Below are 24896 nucleotides of genomic sequence, written 5' to 3' on the forward strand. Positions count from 1 at the left end.
TCATCACCTCATGTATGCTCATCAATAATGTCCTATAGTGCCATTAATTAGGCTCATCACTGTTTTTTTGTCTTTTCAAAATATGTAAGACTTTTATCTATGTACACAAAGTTTGTGAGCTATTCTCATTTGCCGATAATCCATCACCTGAAGGGTGGGGCATATCAAGATGCTGATTAAACAGGATTATTATTACACAGGTGTGCCTTGGGTTGGTAGAGCCTTTAAGCCTTCTGAACTTAGCTGCAGCTGATTCGAAGCTAAACTAAGAGAGACATTAATGTAATCCATCTGTATACAGTGTAGCTCAGTATACAGAGGAGCCAAACTGAGTTTAGTGTCAAGGAAGTGTAAGTAGTATGTAGTGTATGTAGGTCTGTGGCTGTGTGGGAGACTTTTTTTCATCACGGTGTTATGTAACAAAAGTGATGAACACTGATGCAGTTACTGATGACAAACATCTATTCCTACAGGTTACTGTACTGAGGAGGTGCATGTGCATGTTCGCCTAGTTGGAAGGGCTTAGGACAATTGAACCACTTGAATTATATAATGTTAAAAAATTATTGTGGAACTTTTGACTAACAATGCCAAATGTCTCTGCCTCCCCTAGCTGTAAAGTTGTTCACCAGAGCTCGATTTCTTGCCATGTTCGCATGTTGCCATGTTATATATATATATATATATATATATATACAACTAAAGGTACATTTGTTTTGATTTTTCCATAGTTTTCTTGACAATAACCAAAATCATTATCAAGAAACCCATGTGAAAAGTCTAGAAATCAGCTCTAATAGATATATTAAGAGATATAAGAGATATATTTGTTGTTATCATTATATTTGTCCACACAAATGTACCTTTAGTTGTACCAGACATTAAAATGAACAATATATTGAAGCAAACACGGGTGGTCTAATCATTTTTTCCATGACTGTTCATATATATATATATATATATATATATATATATATATATATATATATATATATATATATATATATATATATATATATATATATATATATCATATATATATATATATATATATATACAATCCTGCTGTATATATATATATATATAACAGTAGTGCCCTGACTGTCAGCCAAAAATATAAACAATATGTACAAATACAATGTTATTTAAATGAGGGAAGGAGCTGTGCCAACTTTTTAGGAGTGTGCAAATGCAAGACAGAAAGTCCCACTATAGCAAAGATTCAAAGATTATCTCAGGTAATAAAACCAGTTCCACTTGTCAATCTTAAATGCTTATGTTATTCTTCATGCATATGCAACTGAATAAGGTGTTGCCCTTAGTAAATGTCCCTGCTTTGCTGTTTGATGGCTGGCTGCACACTGTTCTCTGCTCTCTGTAAAAACTGAAAATATGGGTAAGTTTCAATTCCAACTTCTTATGTTACTTTTTAGACTAATTAGTATTGTGAAATACATATTTTTTACTGAATATTTTGTCATTGTATTTATGTGTAGATTTGACTGTGAAATCTTGATGTATCTGGAATTGTCTTGGGTCAGTGTGACCAATGGAAGCAATTGCTCAACACTTTTTTTTTTAATTGCACATATATACAGATACATATATAGATGTGCATCATACATACCTAAAAAACATACATACAAAATATACCAAAACTAAATGAAATCCCACTAGGCCAAATACAAAAATGTTCTACATCCTCCTTAATTTATTTCATTTTCTCCAGTAGAAAAGAGATAATTGTTGCCAGAGATTTATTTGAACTAATGACTATTTGAAATTTGTGATCACTGCCCAATAAATTAAACAAAAGAGATCTCACTCTCACACTATCAACAAAAGAAATCTAAGGAACTTCACTGATCAAGCTTTCCTAGCTCCATAGTGTTATCTGCTACAAATCTGAAATCCCTGATGTAGAATTGGCTCGGTAATTCTTCCTAAAAACCTTACTCACAATCTTGGATAAACATGCACCTTTAAAGAAATTCAGAGTAAAGGACAGAGTTAACCCCTTGGTAAACTGTCATCCTTATTTAGAGAAAGGAAGATAGCCAGGGATCTGGCCAGATAAATGTAATTGACATTTAGAGATTAGAAACAAATATAAATCAGCAGTGAGGGCTGTTAAATAAAACTATTACTTGAATTTAGTCAAAAATTCACTCTCAGATCCAGCAAAAAAATTTTTTGTGCCATTGCAATCTATTGATACCAGGAGGTAGAGTGGGAAGGATAACTTAGAAACTTTCTTTCTGAATTTAGCAGCTCCACTGATCACACAGCAAATAGCATATATTTTCAATATTTCCATTTCAACAGGCATAGTTCCTAGTATTTGGAAAACATCTGATAAAACATATTAATTATCATCAAATTTCTAAGTTATCCTACGTCGGAGTATTAGGGCCGCATTTAGAAAAATAAATATAAATGTAATTACGATATTAAAGTTGTAAATATTTAATTAACTACCAGAATAAAGTCAGGCTATCGGTAGATGCATCAGCGGGCCATTCAGAGGGGTGTTGTGGTGACTCAAGTAACAATCAGACTGATAATTAAGATTTTTGATCCAGAGGGAGTCAAACTGCGGCGAGCACGGCGTCTCTGGCGGCAATTATAAGTAGAACAGCCAATTATGTACGACTTCATTCTTGTAATTATTAAATAATTTCGACTTTATTCTCGTTATTAATTAAGTATTTTCGACTTTATTCTCGTAATTAATTCAATATTTACAACTTTATTCTCGTAATTAATTCAATATTTATGACTTTATTCTCGTAATTAATTTGTAAGTAATTCAATTTATTTACTACTTTAATCTTTAATAAGAAACACGAGAGTGAACATTCTAAGCCTTAATAATGTCAGTAGTAAAACATGAAACAGGTTATATTAATTGTTTTTTGTCTAACTACTGGGCATAAGCATGTATTAAGCTTTGGCTCCCAATGTTAAGGGGCTTTGAATGTGGGAAAGGGAGATACATATTACCCTGGAGTAACCTGGGGGCTACAACTTCTTTTTAACCTATATTTGTTTACATTTTGGTAAATTGGCACTTTTAATATGTCAGAGTAGCCATTTACTGTTTGCAATATATCTGAGGATGTCCAGATAAATATCACTGGATTGCTGTGATAGTGAAAAAAATGTTGTGTGATTTCTGAGCAGATTTTTGGATGTTTTTTCATGCTGGATATTATAATGTTTAATATCAAAATATATGAATCTTTAACAGCGCTTTTCAGACTACCATTTCAAGCCATGATATTTACACCTCTGCGACATATTGCTTGCAATCTGAATGCTAGAGATGCAATGGGGGGACCAAGTGATCCCGGCTCTGTACTGCCACAGTTTGAGGCAGGATCAATGTGAAGCAGCAGAGCCGGCAAGACAGAAAACATGTGACGTACGTTATTTACCAACACTCGGGTAATAAGAAAGGAAGTGGACCGTATCATCAGAAACACGCCTCTCACTTGAGTCCAGCGGTCATCGAATCATGTTAAGCAAAATGCCGCTTATTGTACACATAGGCTGCTGCAGCTTCTAATTGTGCAGCACAGTAGCTCTGATACACGCCACTACCTCTCATGATACCGGACTGTAATGTGAATGGACGACAATATAACGCCATCGTGGCATCAGTATGAATGTCCTATGGTGAAACTTTTGCAGAAACGCAGTCTGAAAGAGACCTAGACTTACTGAACTTTGAATATGAAGACAACACTGTGCATGTCTGCTGTGTGACATAGACTGGCTAACCTGGGTGAGAGAGGAGGCCCAGCAGAAGAAGATGGTCCTGGTTATTGTGTTCATCGCCTTGTTTCTGGATCACATGCTACTGTCAGTGGTTGGTAGGTTCATACAACACTTTGTCTCAATACTTAACCAGTAATGGACTTGTAGAATGTAAAGTGCACTTACTTAGAGGTATAATATGGAATGTCTTCTTGGTGTATGCATTAAAAGTGGGCCCCTCCTCCCCCACTTATACCCCAGAGCGGCACCAACTCTTTGCTGGTCTCAAACCATGGACCGCTTATGTCAGGGGCGTGACCAACAATGCCAATGAAAATGTGCATCATCAATTCTATTTTATTTGTTTAACTGCAATGTGATTGATACGGGCTAGTGTCAAAGATGTACGCAGAAATGTACAGTGACATAATGACGTGGCTCTCGAGCCTGTGAAAAAGCAACTTGAACCAACTGCAAACCAGCACCGGCCCAGCAAAAGAACTAGGTTTTCCTTGGTTGAAAAGGGGTATCTGTTTATAAAGATGGAAAGCCTGACAGTTCCTGTGAGAGCAGTTTCTTCTGCTAACATGTTGAGAGTTAGAAGAAGCTATTTCTCTGAAGAAAATACAGAGCCAGTATTTCTTCATGCAGCATAGAGAGATGACAAAAAAAGCATTCTCTCCCAAACACAGAAACTGTTCCACTTATATACAGCAAATCATTATTCACATGACCAAAAGCAGTTACAGGATGCCCTCGCACCTTAAAGTAAAAAAAACAAACAGTGATCAAACGTTACAGGACAGTGACAAAAGCATCAACAAACAAAAGCATCAGGTGTTCAAACAATGCAGAACAGTCACATACTTATAATGCAAATTAACAGTATGACCTCAGATGCCTTATCATCTGTCCTTCAGGACATGATTCATCACCATGTTGTAAAATCCTGTGTAAATATATATATATATATATATATATATATAATGTGGGGGGAATGTAGGATAATTTTTTACATGTTATATATATATATATATATATATATATATATATACATATACATATACATATACATATACATATACATATACATGGGAAGTGCTAAAAGTTTCCATCAGTTTACGGGTGAACTATAAGTGTATATTTGTGCAGGTTGGGTGGTGTGGATTGGCACACAGACACACTGTCATGATTGACGAGAACTGGACCTATGATGCAGACAACAGGACCCAAAGAAGTTGTTGCAATAACAAAGTCTTTAATGTTTGTTGAAAGGCAGGAGCTTGAGCTGGAGCGGGGTGGAGTCCAGGGGGAAGCAGGCAAAGGCAGGAACTGAAAACAGAGAACACAGTCAGGTTTAGCAGGGAAAAAATATAAAACTAAAGAAATATATAGCAAGACAAAAAAAAACAAGGAAGAGTGGAAGTGGCTGATTGTTGGCAGGTGGCTTGATGGAAGATGGCTGATGGTGTCCAGGTCAGTGGTAAACTCCAGCTCCGCCCAGCTCCAGACAAACACACACAAGACAGGAAAACAAGACAAGACACGCCCACAAAAGGGAAGTGAAAACAAGGAGAAACACTGTGATCCTGGCACACACTTGACAGTAGTCCTGTACCTTCTACTCCAGCAGGGCCGGTTATTCCTACAGGCCACCAAGGCGGCTGCCTAGGGCGCCAAATTGGCAGGGGGCGCCCCCTTGTGGCGCCCTTAAGCATAGCATATAGCATAGCATATTGCATGGGCAATAAAACCCTCATTGAATTAAATGAACATGCCCCAACCCATATTTCGAATGAAAATGTAATATTATATTATATAAAATATGATACGTGCATGGGTGTCGTCACTCGTCATGACGATGCAGTTGCAAGTCACAAAACACTAGAACTAGATCACGCTAACGGTCGTAGAAGGTCAACTAGCAAAATGAAAAGGACCAAACTGTCTGGTGCACAGGGGCGAAAACGAAGAAAAGAGGAGGAGGAGAAGAAAGCACAGTATAGAGGTATGTATTTTCATCTCGGACATTAGTTCTAAAGTTTAATTAAAATTGTGTTTTCTTTATGTTTATTTTTATTGCATTTGTATGTCTACATTTTATTTATTTTCAGTCTTTGCCATTCTTAATTTGATGAAGATCTGTGTTTTCTTATTTATTTATTCGTATTTTCAATTCAGTTGTTGTTGGTAAAGTTCCAAAGTTTCTAAAAATAAAAATGTTCTGAGACCATTACCTTGCTTGTAGTTCATGTATCAAATATTAGTGTACAGCATAATACATATAACATAGTGTACCTATATCAGAATGAATACATGGAATGGATGTGGTTCGGGGGGCGGTGGGCGCGCAAAATCTCAATATCGCCTAGGGCAGCCAATGGGCTAGAACCGGCCCTGTACTCCAGGAATGCCTTTGCTTTGTGCCATGTTTCTCACGTTTTACATTGGTATCAGATGCCAAGGGGCGTGATGAAGCAGCAATAATTGACAAGATGGGAACAGGCTGGGGCCACTGTGAGGCCCAAAAGGCTCTTTGTTGACACCAAAAGTCATCCCATACACGTCCCGAAATACATCCAGTGAGTCATAAGTAACACTTGAGAGGGATTATTTTTGGATGAGTTTATACATTGTTTTTTTTTTAGGAAATTCCTGCATATCCTTATACCTTTAAATAAAGTATACTTGTGCTTCCATACCTACGAAAACGTGCATCATCACTTTTATTATATTTGTTTAACTGCAGTGTGATTGATCTGTACAACAGCGCATTAGGGCCAAGTATTAAAAAAAACTAAAAAGGAGGGAGGGGGGTAATATTTCGAGAAAAAAGTCGCAAATTTACTAAATTAAAGTGGCAAATCTAAGAGAAAAAATTTTGCAGATTTACAAGATTAAAAATTGCACATTTGCGAGAAAAATGTTGCGGACTAAGGAGTAAAAAAGTCGGAAAAATAGTGTTTTGTATTTGTCAAGGAACCTCAACACACCACAGACGCCACACGGACACGTTCGTGAGGAGGTGCAACAGTATGGAACATATGCGTATGAATTGCAGTGAGTCCAGACAATCGGCTCCCCAAATAGCTTTTTCTTCAGCCATTATGGAGCCAGTGAGGCCCAGATCTTAGAGGGCTGCACCTAAACTCATAGTATCTTGAGTCTCAGTATGTAACTAATGTTCTATTTTGTATAGACATAAGCATTTAAGCTACATTTCAGGGGGAAATATCATATATTTTACCGCATTGACAGCTTAAATTAGGAATAACCTTACAGGTTAAGAGATGACATGTCATATTTAATGTAGAATTAGCTATCGTTAGAGCTAATCTAGTACATTTACTAAAAAACTCAAACAAGGGAAAACGTGTCATGGTCATCTAAAAATAAAATCTGTATGTCATTTTGGGGCATTCTGCTTGATGACATCTCATGATATTTAAAGCACGACATTAAGATTCTATTGTGCTTCATGTTGTTCACAGTGCCAATCCTTCCAAGTTACCTGTACAGGACTGACCAGGCTACCACCAACACTTCTGGGAACAGCACTGACTTAAAAGTTGATCTGCCTATCATCAAGTCAGTCAGTAACAGATCAGGAATTTTGAGCTCCACATTTGCACCTCCACATCAGAACCCAGGTCTCTCTACGGATCCCATTGGGGCTCAGAAATTCCCTGAGTCAAACTGCTCTCATGCAGATGATCAGCTGGACCAGGTTAACATTAAAGTAGGACTGCTGCTGGCCTCCAAGTCCTCCATACAGCTTATTGTTAACCCTTTCATTGGGCCACTTACAGACAGGTGAGTTACTATGATCTGTGGGAAATAGATAGTCATTTATCAAGCTCACAAACATGACTCAGTTTACCTTACCTGTGTTCCGTATATTGCACAGGATTGGATACCACATGCCAATGTGTGTGGGTTTCTGCATAATCATCATTGCTACGACTTGTAAGTATGAGAGTGCATACAAACAGTTCGGCATAAAAGAAATTTCATTCACTTGAATGAGGCCATCTTGTTGACGCATAAGAGGGATGCCAATTCAGAAGGACCCAGCAGAACAACGCAGGGTCGTACAGTTGATACAGTTGCATCAACTGCATAAAAAATTTCCATTGACAGGTTGTATGTAAGTCAATGGGAACATGAAGCTGCTTCTCACTTGATTTATTACCTCAGTAAATATTCTCTAAATGAGTTTATGGTCCTAATGGTTAGTTTAAAGTCTTTCTCAATACTGCATGATGCTTATTTTGTGAATTATCATCACATTTAGAGTAAAATAGATGATAACGAGCAGTTATTATGATTGACAGGTCAATATAACAGTGTCTTAGAACATGTACTCACTTCATAAAAGTTAACTGTAACATTTTGGTCACATAGCAATTTTATGTTGAACTGAAAGGAGTTGGCTTTTCATTAATTCAAAACTTATTTTGTGTGTATGTGTGTGTGTGTGTGTGTGTGTGTGTGTGTGTGTGTTCTTTACAACAGTTGCTGCACAAAGCAAGCAGCTATTTCTTGTGTATTATCAATCTAAATCTCTATGTTCTTGTTTCTTGCCAGTGTTTGCCTTTTCATCTAGCTACATCTTGCTGCTTCTCGCCAGATCACTGCAGGGTGTGGGTGGATCCTGCTTGTCCGTGGCAGGTCAGACATAATATTTAATTAATAATAATTATAATTATAATTATAATTATAATTATAATTATGATTAATAAATTATAATATATAATTTAATATTGGATTTAATCCATAAAATCAACACTTACAATTTAGTGAATTAAAAAAAGAAACCCCTGACTTTCATGGTGATATTCAAATAGATTTGAAAGAAAATATACAATCACGTTTATAATCACTTAGTATGATGAGTTTTACTTCTGTTTTGCAGGATTGGGTATGCTGGCTGATGCATACAAAGATGACACGGAGAGAGGGCGTGCAATGGGTTTATCATTCACTGGTTTGGCCTTAGGATTGATAGGTATGTGTACAGACAGCTTCCAGACGCATACAAAAAAGACATTGGGTTAAAAAGAAGATATAAGTGCACATAAATTATTTTTAAAATCTGTTCGATTATACAGAAAAAAATACCTTTCACTTGCACACAAAAAAGCTAAGCTGAGACTGTATAAAAGAAGTGGATGTAGCCACCTTGATGTCATCCATTGGTCTGTTAACTTTTGACAAAGGAAAGTTGTCACTGGGAAGCTTCCTTATAGTAGTTCTAAATAATGTTAAATAAATATAAACATTTCTGATCAACACATATCAAATTCAGACTTAAAATATTCTAAGTTAATATAATAAGTTAAGTCCCACCCATTTTTCGGTCAACTACTTCCAGTTTATATCCAACATTCAGGTAAAGAAACAGATATATAATTTTGTTGGTTAAACAGATAAAGATGCAGATATAGATAATCAGGTAGGCTACTAGGTGATCTCTGTCAGAACTTTTTATTTTTTGTGGAACCAGCTCATGCACGGAACAGATCGGGAGCTGGAAGGATGCTATGTTATCAGGTAAAGCTAGCACTAGCTAGCTAGCTTGGTTAGCAAGGTGCATCTGCAATTCCAAATTAACAGCAAAATCCTTAGAGCTTCTTTCAGTCCAACCAAACACTTAACAGGACAGTTTTACCAAAATGTTAGAATTAACTTTTATGAAGTCAAAACATTATATGAAATGTTTAAAGTTCGAGGACAAAAACCCACCACGTGTATGCTAGCAACGTGTTAATCATAGCCCCACCCTCAAACATATACCCTGCTTTATTGTCTATTTTACGTTAAATATGACCACCATTTACAAAATGAGTATCGTGCTGTATCGAAGAAAACTTGAAAATAGTAATTAATTATGAGGAGAATGTTTTTCAGGTTATTGTGAGAAAAGACTTATTTTTGCAATCAGCGAAGTCGCCCCCTGCTGTCAGTGAGAAAGAATGTAAGTTTAAAACACCTCTTGACCGCCAAAATAAAATATTTCATGGTGCATTCGGCTCCAATATTGCTTTGTTTATTTACATTCACATTTTCAAACATCAATTTTCCAACCAATAAAAAAAAATACATTACCTTTTTTTTACTTGGTCCTCTTACATTTCTGCACTGTGAAAGCAAGCCAGACTAAATACAAAACAAATCAAAAGTATAATTTTTGCTCCATTTCAGACTAATTGGTTGTGAAAAGCGCCCTTAGACATGTAATTTAAGGGAGATTTTTCTATTTACTAAATCATGCTTCTAGTTCAATGTTCACTGTAAATATGTCTTTCATATACTGCAGCGGGTGCTCCATTTGGCAGTGTGATGTATCAGTTTGTGGGGAAGATGGCTCCATTCCTGGTCCTGGCTGCCGTTGCTGTGTTGGGTGGAGGTATGATTTAATGTTGTATATAACATGAAACACCTAATCATTCTTAAAAGTATCAGCATAAAACTGTTGTATGTGGTGTTGTTTGTGCATCAGACTGTTCTGTTTCACCATCCACACACAGGTTTACATGTTCTCATCTTTAAACCGTCGCAGGTGCAAACAGAGGTACAAAGACACATTATTGTTATGAAGCACTTCACTGGAAACTGCTTTAAACTGAAACATTGACCCCTTGTAGGGTCAATGCACAATTTATAATATTTTCCTGAAAACACACACACACACACACACACACACACACACACACAAACAAAAATTAAAGCAAATTTAATTAAATTATTTATTAGTTAGTTAGTTAGTTAGTTATGCAATAGCAGCTAATTCCATTGTCATTATTTTAATTAAACTTAAAAACTACAAACCTAATTTTTCAAACTGTCTCATTCTTCTCAACAGATGAACAAAGGGACTCCGTTGCTGATTCTCCTGAAGGATCCATACATTCTCATTGGTGCTGGTAATAAAAATGGCCCACAGTATACAGTTTGGTGTCATCCCATATGCTCTGAACCCTCTATGCTTGTCTCCACATCAGAGACATGTTACAAAACTCAAAATGTTTTTTCATTTGTTCCTCAGCACTCCACTCATCCATAAGTCAGAATGTAGATTGTTGGGGGTTTTTTAAACTTCAAGTTCACAATTTGTTTCTGCTGCCCCCATGTGGCCAAACAAGTGTCATTGCCTGTTAAAAAAAAAGAATTGTGACAGAATGTAATGGCTTATGTACGGAAGAGGATCTGGGCCAGGTGGGAGAAAAAAGGAGGAGAGGAGGAATTGGTTGTTCCTGTGTCAATAAGTCATCAGAGTATTTGTAATTTTTTTTCTATCCGAATAGTTAGGTAGACTGCAAGCTACAACCTGATTTTCATCAATGTCATAAAATGAGCAAAAACTACAATATTTATGGGTGTAGTAGTGCTAAAAGTAGTACACATAAATTAAATATTCTTGGTGGTAGGCTACAACTATTGTTTTTGGGAAAATCTGCTTTTATCTAATTTATGTGAAATTTTTTGACATATTTTAGGCGTATAGTGGTCTACTTTACTCAACACAAAAAGTTTATTTTTCAACTTTTTTTCTCGACATTGTATTTCGACTTTTCTCTCGAAGTGCATAAGGAATTTTTTCCCCCCTTCTCTCTTTATTTTTCTTCCCCTAAAACTGGCCCTAATCCTCTTCCAGCAAAGAAATTACTAAATGCGTTCTTTTAACTCTTCTCTTTAGGAGCCATATGTTTTACAACTCTGGTTGTTGCCACAATTGAGACAGCCCTCCCTATCTGGATGATGAAGACCATGTGTGCTAGCAATTGGCAGCTAGGTATTTAAAAAATATCCAGTGTTGTTCTCACAGCCCATACTCACAAGTATTTACACTGGCGCATGGAACTGTTTAAAGGGAATGTACTCTTTTTTGTGTTTAACCTGCAAATATATATTTTTTATTACGTGACACAGTAGCCCCTTTCATAGTGCCGTTAATGGGAACATTTACGGTCTCGCCTGCACTATGAACGGGCCCGAAGCAGGATTTTCCGCCTCCAGAGGTAGTCACAGAGGCGGAACCTGTCCCTGCTTGATAAGAAAACTGTAATGGATCTAGTTTGCCATCAATCAAGTTTCTCAAAATGTTTCGTCACAAGTGATCTTAATGCAACCGGTCTGAAGATGTTCATTTCTCTTATGCTGGGTTTACACCAAAACATTTTCCCAGTCCCAGACTAAAAACTGAAAGTCTTAAAAAATCTTAAATCTAGGAGTTTTCCTGAAGTCACGGCGCGCTCCCGTCATCTTGATTGTTAAGTTTAAGGTAGTAATCTTTACTGTTTCATATCAGTCTTTTCCTAGTCTTGGGTTTACAATCATATCAAACGTGTTTGATATTATCCATTGCATTATTTTTCAGCCCTAGAGGTTACTGCTTAGGATCCCCATGGGAGTCTGCCAGAGAAACTATTTATCAAGAGGGTAACAACTGAAGCTTTTCACCAATCATTTAAGAGCATGCTAAGCTGCAGAAAATCTGCAGTGATCTAAACATGCAATACTTTGTCATGATAAGACTGTATCCCAAATCGGACACATATGCAATGCCGCACTTTCCGGTGTTTTACGGTCATTTCGAATATGATCCCCACCACCAGTGTAGGTATAAATTAATTATACATATTTAAAAATCTACGTGTTAAATTGCATTTATGTACATGGAGATTTACATGTCTAATTACAATTCGAAAGTAACTCTGATGAGAGAAAGCAGTAAGAACGATAGGGCGATGATCTTAAAAGTACATCTGTATTTTAACTGTAGTGTATTTTATTTTGAAGGACAGAAGTACGGTCAGGGTGGGTTGACAGCGATGGCTGATAATGGTGTGATGTATTTGTCTTACCCAGAAACATCCAATTTCCCCCCGAAAAACTCAGCAGCCCCCACTGTTTTACAACGAGGAGATCCAAGTGTTCGATTTGGGATACAGTTAGCACGCGGCTAATTCACCGGTGTTAGCGTCCTTTTGCCAAGGCTAACGTTCACGGTTAAAACAATATACGGTTCGAAAGATAAGAAGTTAGACTTTAGTTTCACACCATTTAATGAATTGGAAGATGATTATTTATATTAGTAGTTAATGTGAAATCTTGATAGAAAAATAGCCAAACTGTGTCCAATCTGGGATACACTTGCGTTAAATTGATTTCCTGTAAAAGGTTCTTTATAAAATATCTAAGTTAAACTGTATTTGTGTATTTCTCTTGTGCTGTCGTGTTCAATCTCACTGTGTCTTCGTTCCAGGCATAGTCTTCTTGCCAGACAGCATATCCTACCTAATTGCATCAAACATATTTGGTCACCTGTCACAGAAATACAGCAGAAGGTATGTTGATCTGCGAAGAAACCTGTTTTTTTCTTATGATTTTGGTACAGAGTGTAAAAATACTGTCTATACTATCTTGACATTCTCTTCTCACAGTTGGCTATATGCTTGTATTGGAATTATCCTGGCAGGAATAACATCCATTCTGGTGAGTCTCACAGATTAGGTAAATCACAGATTACAGCCCCCAAATGCAGTGTAAGTATTTTACATTGGAAAATCTACTACAAGGTCAGGGATATAGAGTACTCCGTAAATACTTTCTAAACCCCCTAAAGTTGCACAGCATTTTAAGAATTGGGGGAAAAGACAGGGGATTTTTAGGGGGAGATAGCAGGTCAGCAGTAGATGTGTATGGGTGTACACCATCTGAGAGCTGGGAACATGAGGATGAATTTGAGATGCAGCTCAACACTGCGTGTCAAGGTGTTCTTGTCATGAATCTGTAATATGTATCAGTTGATCAACTAATCAATTAAAATAATGAAAGTGTACAATTTTTAAGCGCACAATGATATGAGGATATGAATGCCATGCTCAATTGTGTCACTCATTTCAAATTAGCTGTGCAAATTTAAGGCACTTTTTTGCTATTTATCGACGCTATACAAACTCCTCTGAAAGAATAAATCAGATGGACTTAAAATTTGGTCAAAAGAATCAAGGACCTTTACATTAATAAGTTGCTAAGCTTTAGAGTTTTCATGGAATTATTTTGCTGTGGTGGCCATTTTGCACTTGCCGACATGAAACATGAAAAGTGTTGTATGCATGTTCTACTGGACATTGTCCAATCTGCCCCAACTTTCACATGCTTGATAAAAGTCCAGGCCTGAGCACATTTCCATCTCTAAATTAACTCATAGTCAGAGCGCCAACTACTGGCAACAGGAAGTTAAGTCTTATGTGACAAACAACATCCAATTTACACAAAATCTACATAGTGTGGTCTACACTTGATATAAAGCAAAAATAGTGTGTTCTACAATGTCACATAGTGGACACAGGAAGTTTTCCAAAATTTGCAATACATCATCTCCAGCACCTTACACTGACTGATATTCATGAAAATGCACATCTGTGCCAACCGTCATCTCACCCAGGCGGCAACCTCCAGGTCTGAGCAGTGAGGCAAACCAGGAAGTGCCTTAAGCGGCATTCTACCAAAAATTCCAACAGGGGGCGCTGATGGCAGCTGCAGAAGCATTTGTGTCCATTCATTTCAATACAAAATGAGAAAAAATCTCACTTGATATATTACCTCAAAACAACACTATGGTCTCAATCGTTATCAAAAAAATCTTCTTCAAGACAATATGATGTTAATAGTGTTGGGCCCCATTTAGAAGAAAATAGAAGATGGCTTTGATTGACAGGGGGCTAACAAGGTGAGCCGTCACCACAAGAGCACCAGAACAATGCGTATAGACGGCAACGTGTCAATAAAGTTATATATATATTTTTAAAAGTACGTTCACCGGTTCCGTCTCATAACTTTGACCCTTTCACACTGTATTTTCACTAAATGACTAAATTCTTGTTCAGCTTTTGGTTGGACAAACAGACACTCCAAGGAGTCACTGCTCTTTTTTTTTTTTTTGCTAGCCAAAATGAACATCCCAATTAATACTCCAGTTAATGCTAACATGAATTAGCAGCAACTTCTCTCAGTCAGGTTGATGGTATAGAGAGGCGTGTAGTCAATGTTGTAAAAAATATGGTCTGCTCTCCGTTTGGGAAAACAAAATGGCGACGCAAGATGGCGACGCAAGATGGCGAAGAGTGTAATGCTGAACTCAATGCCTCAAACAGGCAGTCCATTATTTATACAGTCTATGATCTCACCACTAAACCTGACGTGCGGTAAAGTGCGAGTGCCTGTTTATTGTTGCTCACAGCTTTAATTAATATTGAGACTAAGCTGACTATATTTATGATCTGATAATATGGCGCATAAAAGCTTGCTAGTTATTTGTACTGTCAGATGAATCTTACATTGGATACAAAAACTACATTACTGTTCATTTTTAGAATCTTTTTAAAACAGTACATAACTATATCAAAATGTCCCGTCTTGTTACTCAGTAATATTAGTACTGTCGTCCATAATAATAAGTAGCGTAACTTTTTATTTCTAAGTCCCTCTTAGACACGTGTCCCCCCCTCATCACCTTACCTCTCAATATGAATTTAATCAACATTGTAATTTGCAGGCTGTAATCTAAAGCAACTAAACTATCATACATTCCATTATGTAAAAGTCCTATTGTGACTGTTATGTCATTTTACATGTTCGTACACATAAAAAAGAAAGAAAAAAAAAGGATTTAGGCTTCAATACATATTTCTGTTTCATCTTTCAGTTTGGATTTTCCAAGAACATCTATCATGTACTAGTTCTGAATGCACTTTCTGGCTTTGCAGTTGGTAAGTCATCACTTCTATTTGTTGTTCAAACTAATAAACTTGTTGGTTGGAATAATCAAGGTTATCTTGTTTCTACCAGGCGCAGTGGACTCCTCAGTAATGCCTCTCATGGCTCACTTGGTAGACCTGAGATATGTGCCTGTGTATGGTTCAGTTTATGCTATAGCTGATGTTGAAGTCTGCCTTGGATTCTCTATTGGTAAGCACAGCAGTCGCATGTAGTGACAAAACAACACAGAATGTTGTTGAGAGAGATATATAACTTCATTTAAAATTCACCTGTTACCAATTAAGCTGTGGAATTTTACAAACTGGTGTTTTATGAGCCACGTTTCTCAGTCTTTTGTTGCGCCTGTCCCAACTTTTTTTAAATGTATTGCTGCCACCAAATTCATAATAAGCGTATATTTATGAAGGATGATAAGGTAAAACATTAGATATATTGTAATACAGTCATGGAAAAACATATTAGACCATTGTTTTCTTCAATTTCTTGTTCATTTTAATGCCTGGTACAATTAAAGGTACATTTGTTTGGACAAATGTAATTATAACAACAAAAATAGCTCATAAGAGTTTAATTTAAGAGCTGATATCTAGCCTTTTCCCATGGTTTTCTCGATAATAACCGAAAATCATTATCAAGAAAACCATGGAAAATGGCTATCCCAACTTTTTGGAATTAGGGTTTTAAATCTGCCCTTACATTGAATTATAGGATGTTGAACCTTTGTTAAGTTAGGTCTGTAATATGTTTTACTTAAACTTCAGATCATGGCCATTTAACTTGGTTTGCATGTTAAACCCACCTTAAAAAATTAAACTGCAGCTGATTATTGTCTTTTCTGTCCAAAGGTCCAGCTACTGCCGGACCTATAGTGGCATTGATTGGTTTTCCCTGGCTCATGGCCATAATTGGAACAATAAATATCATTTTTGCTCCACTCTGTATCTTCCTTTTCAATCCACCTCGGAGAGAAGAACAAATGGTGAGAAAAAACATTAAAAGCACAACAGTAACAATTGTTTGAACAGATACATTTTATACTATATATACTTTATACAAAACTTTGTGATGGGTGCATTACTTCATTAATTGTTTTTCGTTGTGTTCCAGTCGACATTGAAAGGAAATGAATGAAGCCCAGTCAGACCTTGGATTCACACAATATGCTGATTCATTTCAAGTATTCTTAGCCTTTCCATTACAATTCCCAGTATGGAAAACCACAATTTTACTCTTCATAAAACCCCACAGTAGCACCATGGCCCTATGGGTAGCAGTGATACCTATCCACAAGTTTGAAACATGTCCTAAATGGCATTTTTTTTAATATTGATGTAGTGTTCTGCTCTTCAATATTTGCATTTGGTATTGACTTTTTAAATGTATTTTACTAAGCATTCTCCCCATAGCAATTATGACATTTTATATATTTTCCTTTTCCTTGTTGTATGTCTTTCTTGGTAAACCTGCTTGTTATTATATATTTTTCTGTCAATCGATTAAAATATTGATTGTCCATAGTAAACTCGCGATTAATCGCAAGTTAATCGCACATTTCCGCACACCTGTTCTAAATGTATCTTAACGGGATATTTTTCAAGTTTTTAATACTCTTATCAACACAGGAGTGGACACATATGCTTGCTTTATGCTAATGCATGTTTATTACTATTGCAACAATCAAAAAGAATGAAAAATATTGTCCAGGATAACCTCAAAGGTACTGCATGCTCCAAAATATGCTGAAAGCAAAACATGGCAAATTGAGGCCCAACAAGAAACAAATAATTATTATTATTATTATTGTTGTTGTTGTTGTTGTTGTTGTTGTTATTATTATTATTATTATTATTAATCAGTTATTTGACTAGGAGAGGGCCTCACTTGTCATGGCCGAGATAGCTGCACCATATAGAAAATAAAAGATACAAGTTTTAAAAACATGTAACAGATGTACAGTACAAATACATATTTTAGAAGACAAAAAAAGGAGAGCACCAATGGAACACACAGTCACCAGCCACTTTATTAGCTAGCAAGTTTTACCTAATAAAGTGGTGGTGTGGTCTTCTGCTGCTGAAGCCCATCTGCTTCAAAGTTGGATATGTTGTGTGTTCAGGAACCAGTCTGACCATTCTCCTCTGACCTCTGGCATCAACAAGGCATCAAGGCTTGTTAGATATTTTCTCTTTTTTGGACCGTTCTCTGTAAACTCTAGAGATGGTTGTGTGTGAAAATCCCAGTAGATCAGCAGTTTGTGAAATCCTCAGACCAACAGCCGTGCTACGTTCAAAGTCCCTTAAATCACCTTTCTTCCCCATTCTGATGCTCAGTTTGAACTTCAGCAGCTGGTCTTCACCATCATGTCTACATGCATTGAGCTGCTGCCATGTGATTGGCTGATTAGATACTTGCATTAACAAGCAGTTGAACAGGTGTGCCTAATGAAGTCTCCTGTGTGTGCATGTGGACACTTTCTTCAGTCATGTAGTTGTTTCTTTAATTATATGTAAATAAATGTAAAATACAAATACAAACTGTGTGCACTACTAATTACTTTTTGGTTTCTGCGTTGACACTGTGAGCCACCACATTGTCCGCCCCGAGGCTTGTGTGTCTCAGGTGTTGCACTTGTTTGCATTAGGTTAACGGGTTGGGTTGCTCTTTGGTAAGTCAATTCATAACCTTGCTCAGCAGCTAAATTCTCAATATAGCGTAATAAATAATAAATTCTCAAGATATCAAATAATCGCACAAGAATCGAAGGATGGTTACAAGGTTACAAAACCATCTTGCCAGGCTCACAGTAATACATTTGAGTCACACAACTGAAGGTTCTGACCAATCGGCCTCCTGTGTGGAGCTATAATGGCAGCTAAATGTTTGTTGTGACACAAAAAGGTGACTGTTTGTTCAAAACAACAAAGGTGGAGAGGTTTATGTAGCGAATCACAGTGTGTATATAACTAGTATATAACTTCCTTTGGTAGTCTCTCATAGGTAGGCCTGTCACAATAACACATTTTTTAGGAAAATATATTTTCCCAGAAATTGTCACCATAAACTAGAGTTTCGATGTCGTTTTAGGACCATTTTATGCGACTGATATAATGATATATACATTTAGTCATTTAGCTGATATAAGAGCATAATAATCCAAGTACATACCTTTGCACAGCAATTCATTTAAAAAAAAAATTGGAACTGAAATGTGGAAAAGAATTAAAACATCTTAGATAAATAAACTATAATTAAAACAAACATAATATATTATCGGGCTCGATCAGGTTAAAATTGTACTGAGATAAATATATATTATTATATATTGTAAAGCATATATAAACAGCTGCTTGGGAGATTTTTTTGGGGCAATTCCTACTGCCTGTCAAACATTTGCAGTATTACACAAAAAGTCTGTGTTATAACGCGTCTCTCCTTTAAGAGGCAGGGCAGTGTGTGTGTGTGTGTGTGTGTGTGAGCCCCGCCTCCCACAGAGAGCAGGCTGACTGACAGGAGACGGAAAGAAGCAGTGAGACTAGCTTAAATGTTGATGGCTTGTGTAAACAAACACACGTAAACAAAAATTATAGATAACTATCATCTCCATTGTATATATATCAAACGATTAGTAGATAGTAATTATCTTGACAGGCCTACTCATAGGTGTATTTGTTCATATGCAGTCAAATGGTTTTATTGATGGACAGAGGATTGGGTGACAGTGGAGACAGAAACCTTTCTCCAATTTGCCGATTCAGTCATGTAAATACTGTAACAGGAGCACATGGCTTATTAAAGGGACTGGGAGATAACACTTGTGTTGCCTTATATGACATACTGTGTTGAAATTTGGGGAAATGCATATAAAACAAACCTAGATCCAATAATTAAACTGCAGAAAAGAGCTATCAGGATAATAAATGAAGTTGGACACCGTGATTCTACAAATCAGCTTTTTATAAGATCACACACGTTGAAATTTCAGGACATTGTATATTCAAAAACATTAGAAATTATGTTTCGAGTGGTAAACATGTCAATTCCTGTTTGTATTCAAAAAAAATTTAAATTAAGGCAGGGGATTTATAACTTAAGGGGGTTGCTAATGTTTGAAACTCAGAAAGTCAGAACTAATCTCAAATACAGATGTGTGTCAGTTTTGGGTGTAAAATTATGGAATGGACTAAATGATGAAATAAAGATGTGTAATTCCATGTTAGTTTTCAAGAAGACTTTAAAATCTAAAATTATCAAGGGTTACAATGAAATTTGATTGAATTTGATTTTTCAGTTTAAGGTATCATGTGTTTTGTAACAATGTGAATTACTCAGTTAATGTAATGTATATAATGTATATGCATGTAGATGGTACAGGAGAGGCAAAAATAAGCCTTGGGGCTTTAGCCTATTCCTTTTTCGTTTGCTGTCTGATGGATTCTTTTGTAAAAACATGATTTTATTTTGTTGTCTTTGTTTGTTTGTTTTTTTGTTGTTTTTTGTAACTGAAATAAAGCATTCATTCATTCATTCATAACACTCTCATTGGTTCCATTTATAGTATGCCCAAAACTCACCTACGACTTACTAAGAAGCGAAAAACAACCTTGTTGACCCTTGCAAGTAATATTTGCTGTGTGCACTTGAAACTAGAAATAGTGAGTTGGACACAGAGCCCATAATGTTTATCAATGATGATTCCTTATTTTAGTGTGTTAACATACTCACATTCACATATTGCCAGAAGATTCTTCCTCTAAAATTAAGAGGAAGAAGGAGTGGGAGCAGATGCATTGTCATACATGCTGGCAAAAATCATATTCCAATCGCATTATGTGAGTGTCTTATCGGAGTTGGAGAACTCCGACATTAGTCGGACTAACACGTTTACATGCACTTCAGTTATCCAGTTATAGTCTGATTAAGGCAATAATTTGTTTTTCTCAAGTGTCATGAAAACGTACTGACTGTGTAATTTTTCCCTCCCCCGTTGACACCATCCCTTCATCAGTTGACCCTCATCCCTTCACCCTGCCCATATCATCTCAGCTTTCCATCCTCTATATGCATTACCTTTTTCTGAACTCAAATCTATTTGGTTTGGTCTTTGTTAGTGCAATGAAGTTTTATAAAACTACACAAAAGCAGGCTATTTAAGAACACTTGATTTATTGCCTTCCCCTCTAACTCTGTTTTCACATCCCTCCCATCTAACTCCCTTCTCTCTTTTACCTCTTTATTCTCTCTTTGTTTGATTACAACAACCACCGCAGGCTCCATTTGTATCAGTACACAATACTTGGCTTTTCTTGGCCACACAAACTGGTTAATTTCTTCAGTTAACATGTCAGGAAAACCTTGGAAGGATTTCTTTTCCCTGTTCTTTCTAACTGGGGATTTCCACCGGACGCGTTACAGCAGCAGCACGTCTCCACAGCGTTTTTGCTGCGTCTGTCAATTCACACCGGGCGCGTTACAGCAGCAGCACGTCAGTTTAGCGAGCCGGCCGTATACACGCGAGATAACGAGATCACGCGATAATCCTGACCATACGGGAGACCGCAAGATCCCGTGATAAACTTTAAACTCTATTTATACAGTCTATGGATAAACTGTGTGTATAAAGTAAACAACAACAAAAACCAACTTACTTTGCTTCTCTGAGGTGAAAGATATGTTGATCTGACCATCTATCCTTATAAAAACAATATGTTATGTCATAAATGATTGTATGATGTTCCACTTCAACAATCAGTCTCTTGTCTTCCGTGTCGCCGATCCTCTGAGACCCTTTGATTGATTGATTGCCGATCTGGTGCCCCGGTCATAACATAATGTTGATGTGAAGTATGCATGAACTGCGTATTGTGTTTTATTTTGAAAGGGGCGGAAGTGTTTTACGCTGATTCTGAGTCGGACTTCCTGTCTGGTGCGATCTGCTCTGTTGAGATTCACGCGATTTGGCAGCGTCTCGCGGAGAAATAGAAGTCCTACCTAATGCTCGCGTAGAGACGCTGACGCGACGCTGCAGTAACGTTACGCTACGCGCCCGGTGGAAATGCTCTCATTGATTAGAGTGTTACCTATTTGCAACGTCATACGCGACGCTGACGTTACGCTGCAGTAACGCGCCCGGTGGAAATCAGGCTTTAGAAGCCATACCCTTGTATGCTAATAATACCAATAATAACTATTATTTTAAGTAGCTTATTTAACTAGACCTGTCCAGGGTGTACCCGCCTCTCGCCCTATGTCAGCTGCGATTGGCTGCAGCTCCCAAGGTATCTGGACCACATACACATAAAGAGACAGGAGATTGCAAAACATGTAACCGATAGTATAGTACAATACATAATTTAGAACAAAGAAAAGCCACTTTTTTCAGTCGTGTAGTTTGTTTTTTGGATTATGTCTAAATAAATACAATATACAAATACAAACCGTGTACACTACTAACTACTCTTTGGTTTTTGCGTTGACACATCGTCCTCCCCTAAGGGTTGTGTATTGTGTCTCAGCTGTTGCATTTGTTTGCATTAGGTTAACAGGATGGGTTGCCCTGTGGTAAGTCAATCCATAACTTGCATGGCAAGGTTCTCACGACATCATGAAATCGCACAAGAATCGCAGGATCACAAGGTTACAAAACCATCTTGCCGGGCTCCAAGTAATGCATATGAGTCACACAACTAAATGTTCTGACCAATCAGCCTCCTGTGAGGAGCTAATGGCAGCTACATGCTTGTTATGACACAAAAAGGTGACTGTTCAAAACAGCAAAGTTGGAGAGGTTTATGTAGCACAGTGGTTCCCAATTTTTTTCTGTCAAGCCCCCCTTTGATGGTATGGGAGCATTGTTCATTTTTTTTGCCATAAAAGCTCAAATTTGGTGGCCTCTCGCACATTCTGATGCCGCTATTCCATCATATACACTGACCTTAATCACTACATATTTTAATGAGTTTGCCTACCTGATTGTAAACATGTAGGTGATTTTTGCAAATGAGAATAAGGCTTCGTGTGTGCTTTTTGTGTGTTTTATTTAAGGCATCATATTTCGACCGTATTCTTGTAAATTCTTTGGTGGATTCTGTTAACACATCCATGTGCTCTTATTTTGAAAGCATGTGTTTAGTATCAGGAAGTAATTCAGATTGTTAATAATTAATACTAACAGTGTACAGAGTTGAGCTTTTCAGGATTAAAACAACTTTAATTGTTAGCGTGCGGCTACCGAACGCGTGTTTGGATCAATTCTGACCAGAGGAGGAAGAAGAGGTGGGGGGTCAGGGAATATGACTGACGGGGTGACAGACACTCTGTTGGGTCAGTGGCAACACAACTATCTTCATATTATGAATAGTGTAAATAATAGTCCATATAGTAAAGTAATTTGTACATAGTGTATATAACTAGTATATAACTTCCTTTAGCAAATATGTCAGGAGGAACTTGGTAGTCTCTCATCAAAGAAGAAGTGCTGCTAAATACAATCTCCTTGCCCTTTGCACTAGAGGTGTGAATCAGCAAACAGGCCCCACAATACGATTTAATTCCAATATTTGAGTCCAGATACAATATTTTTGCAATTTTAAGCATTTCGTAGGAGTATTGCAATATACAATATATTGCGATTTTATCATTAACTGCATTTTGTGTCCACAAATTTAAATTCAATCAAGAATCGTTTTATCAAATAAAAGGAAATTCTCAGTCTTTTTATTTCTCCACAATGAGAGTGAAACCCACAGACTGACCAACAAAGTATTCAGTCAAACTGAACTGAACTGATATCAAACATGTATGGACGACAACAACTGCAGCATTTTCTCAAACTTTCAAAAACTTTAAGCTTCACTACTCTGAATTTTTTTGAATGAAACATTTAAAAAAAGTCTAACTTTGCAGCGTTATTTTGACAACTTCCCAATACGATATCCTGATGCACATGGTGCCTATTGATTCCTTAGATCTTCAAGTTTCATATGATACCATATCATATGGTATATATGTGATACTTTGCGGCCACGAAAAGATATATTGCCACGCAAAATATTGCAATGCTATGCTATATCGATTTTTTTCCCCCACCTCTACTTTGACCTTCCTTTTCGCCAAGATTGTGCACCATGTAACTAGAAATAGCAAGCTGGACCACAGTGTTTATCAATGCTGCTTTCTTATTTTAGTTTGCTAGATTGCCAGAAGATTCATCCTCTTAATTTAATATGAATTCATGAAGTTGTTGTTTGCCTGCTTGGGCCAGTTAAGTGAGGTACTGGGTTTTATCATTACTGGAGATGAGTCATACATTGGTTGTGTCATCTGCATATATAAATGTTTTTACAGACCTGTATTTGAGTGGTGGACAGTGAAAATAGCCAGGGGAGAGAACACAGCCCCGAGAGGCTCTTGTACTGACTTGTGATTATCGGCAGTTGAAAAGGTTTTTTCGAACTTGCATAAAACGTATTTAACTCAACTAGGAGGTTTGCGGTAATTATCTGGAAGGGACATTATATTTAGCATCTAAGTTAAATTGCCAGTGGTGGAAAGTCACTGAGTAAATTGCACTTAACTTGAGTATTTCTATTTTCTCCACTCCACTATATCTCAGAGCAGAAAATATTATACTTTTATTATCACTTGAATGACTCAAAGCCACCTAATATCACTTAGTAGTCCAACAGCAAGAAGACCAGCTCAATGTAGCCTTTTATTTCTGGAAGTTCTCTATAAGCAAGTCTGAAATTTACACTTCTCCAGCGGCCACTTGCTTGGTCATTCTCTCCTTTTTCTCTTCTTTCTCACTTTCTCATATGCTAAACAGGGTCTGTTGTCTGCTTGCTTGGCTCCACTTTACTTATGTAAAGTACATTTACTCAAGTTACTTAAGTACAATTTTGAGGTACTTTTACTTTACTTGACTATGTCCACATTTGTAACTTAATACTTCTACTTCACTACATTTTTAGGCCAATATTGTAGTTTTTACTCCACTACATTTATCTGCCAGCTTTAGTTACTCTTCAGGTGGAGATTTAACATAAAAATATAATCAATTTAAAGTGATTATGCATGTTTATGAAGTATATGAAATAGTTAAAATGAGCCCTACATTGACAGCAGTAAAACACTGCTTACATAAATGCACCAATAATAATAATTTTATAATATATTTAGAATATATATCACAATCTGAGTGGGTCCATTCTGCATAAAGAGTACTTTTACTTTTGATACTTTATTGATGCTGATACTTTTTTACTTTAACAGTAAGTTTTGAATGCAGGACTTTTACTTGTAGTGGAGTAATTTCACAATGTGGTATTAGTACTTTTACTTAAGTAAGAGAT

General features: G+C 36.8%; 1 protein-coding gene across 1 annotated transcript; it reads left to right on the top strand.

The window, feature by feature from the left end:
* The first annotated feature begins 1392 nt into the window (after positions 1-1392).
* Positions 1393-13275, top strand: LOC131982948 (synaptic vesicular amine transporter-like). The gene is made up of 12 exons (XM_059347545.1): positions 1393-1396; positions 3774-3875; positions 7251-7572; positions 7667-7725; positions 8347-8430; positions 8675-8767; positions 10079-10168; positions 10290-10333; positions 10625-10685; positions 11459-11554; positions 13028-13109; positions 13206-13275. Exons 1-12 carry the CDS (start codon positions 1393-1395, stop codon positions 13273-13275), a joined length of 1107 nt encoding a protein of 368 aa, XP_059203528.1.
* Positions 13276-24896: the final 11621 nt, after the last annotated feature.

The sequence above is a fragment of the Centropristis striata genome, chromosome 13 (genome assembly GCF_030273125.1).
Source record: "Centropristis striata isolate RG_2023a ecotype Rhode Island chromosome 13, C.striata_1.0, whole genome shotgun sequence".
NCBI lineage: Eukaryota > Metazoa > Chordata > Actinopteri > Perciformes > Serranidae > Centropristis > Centropristis striata.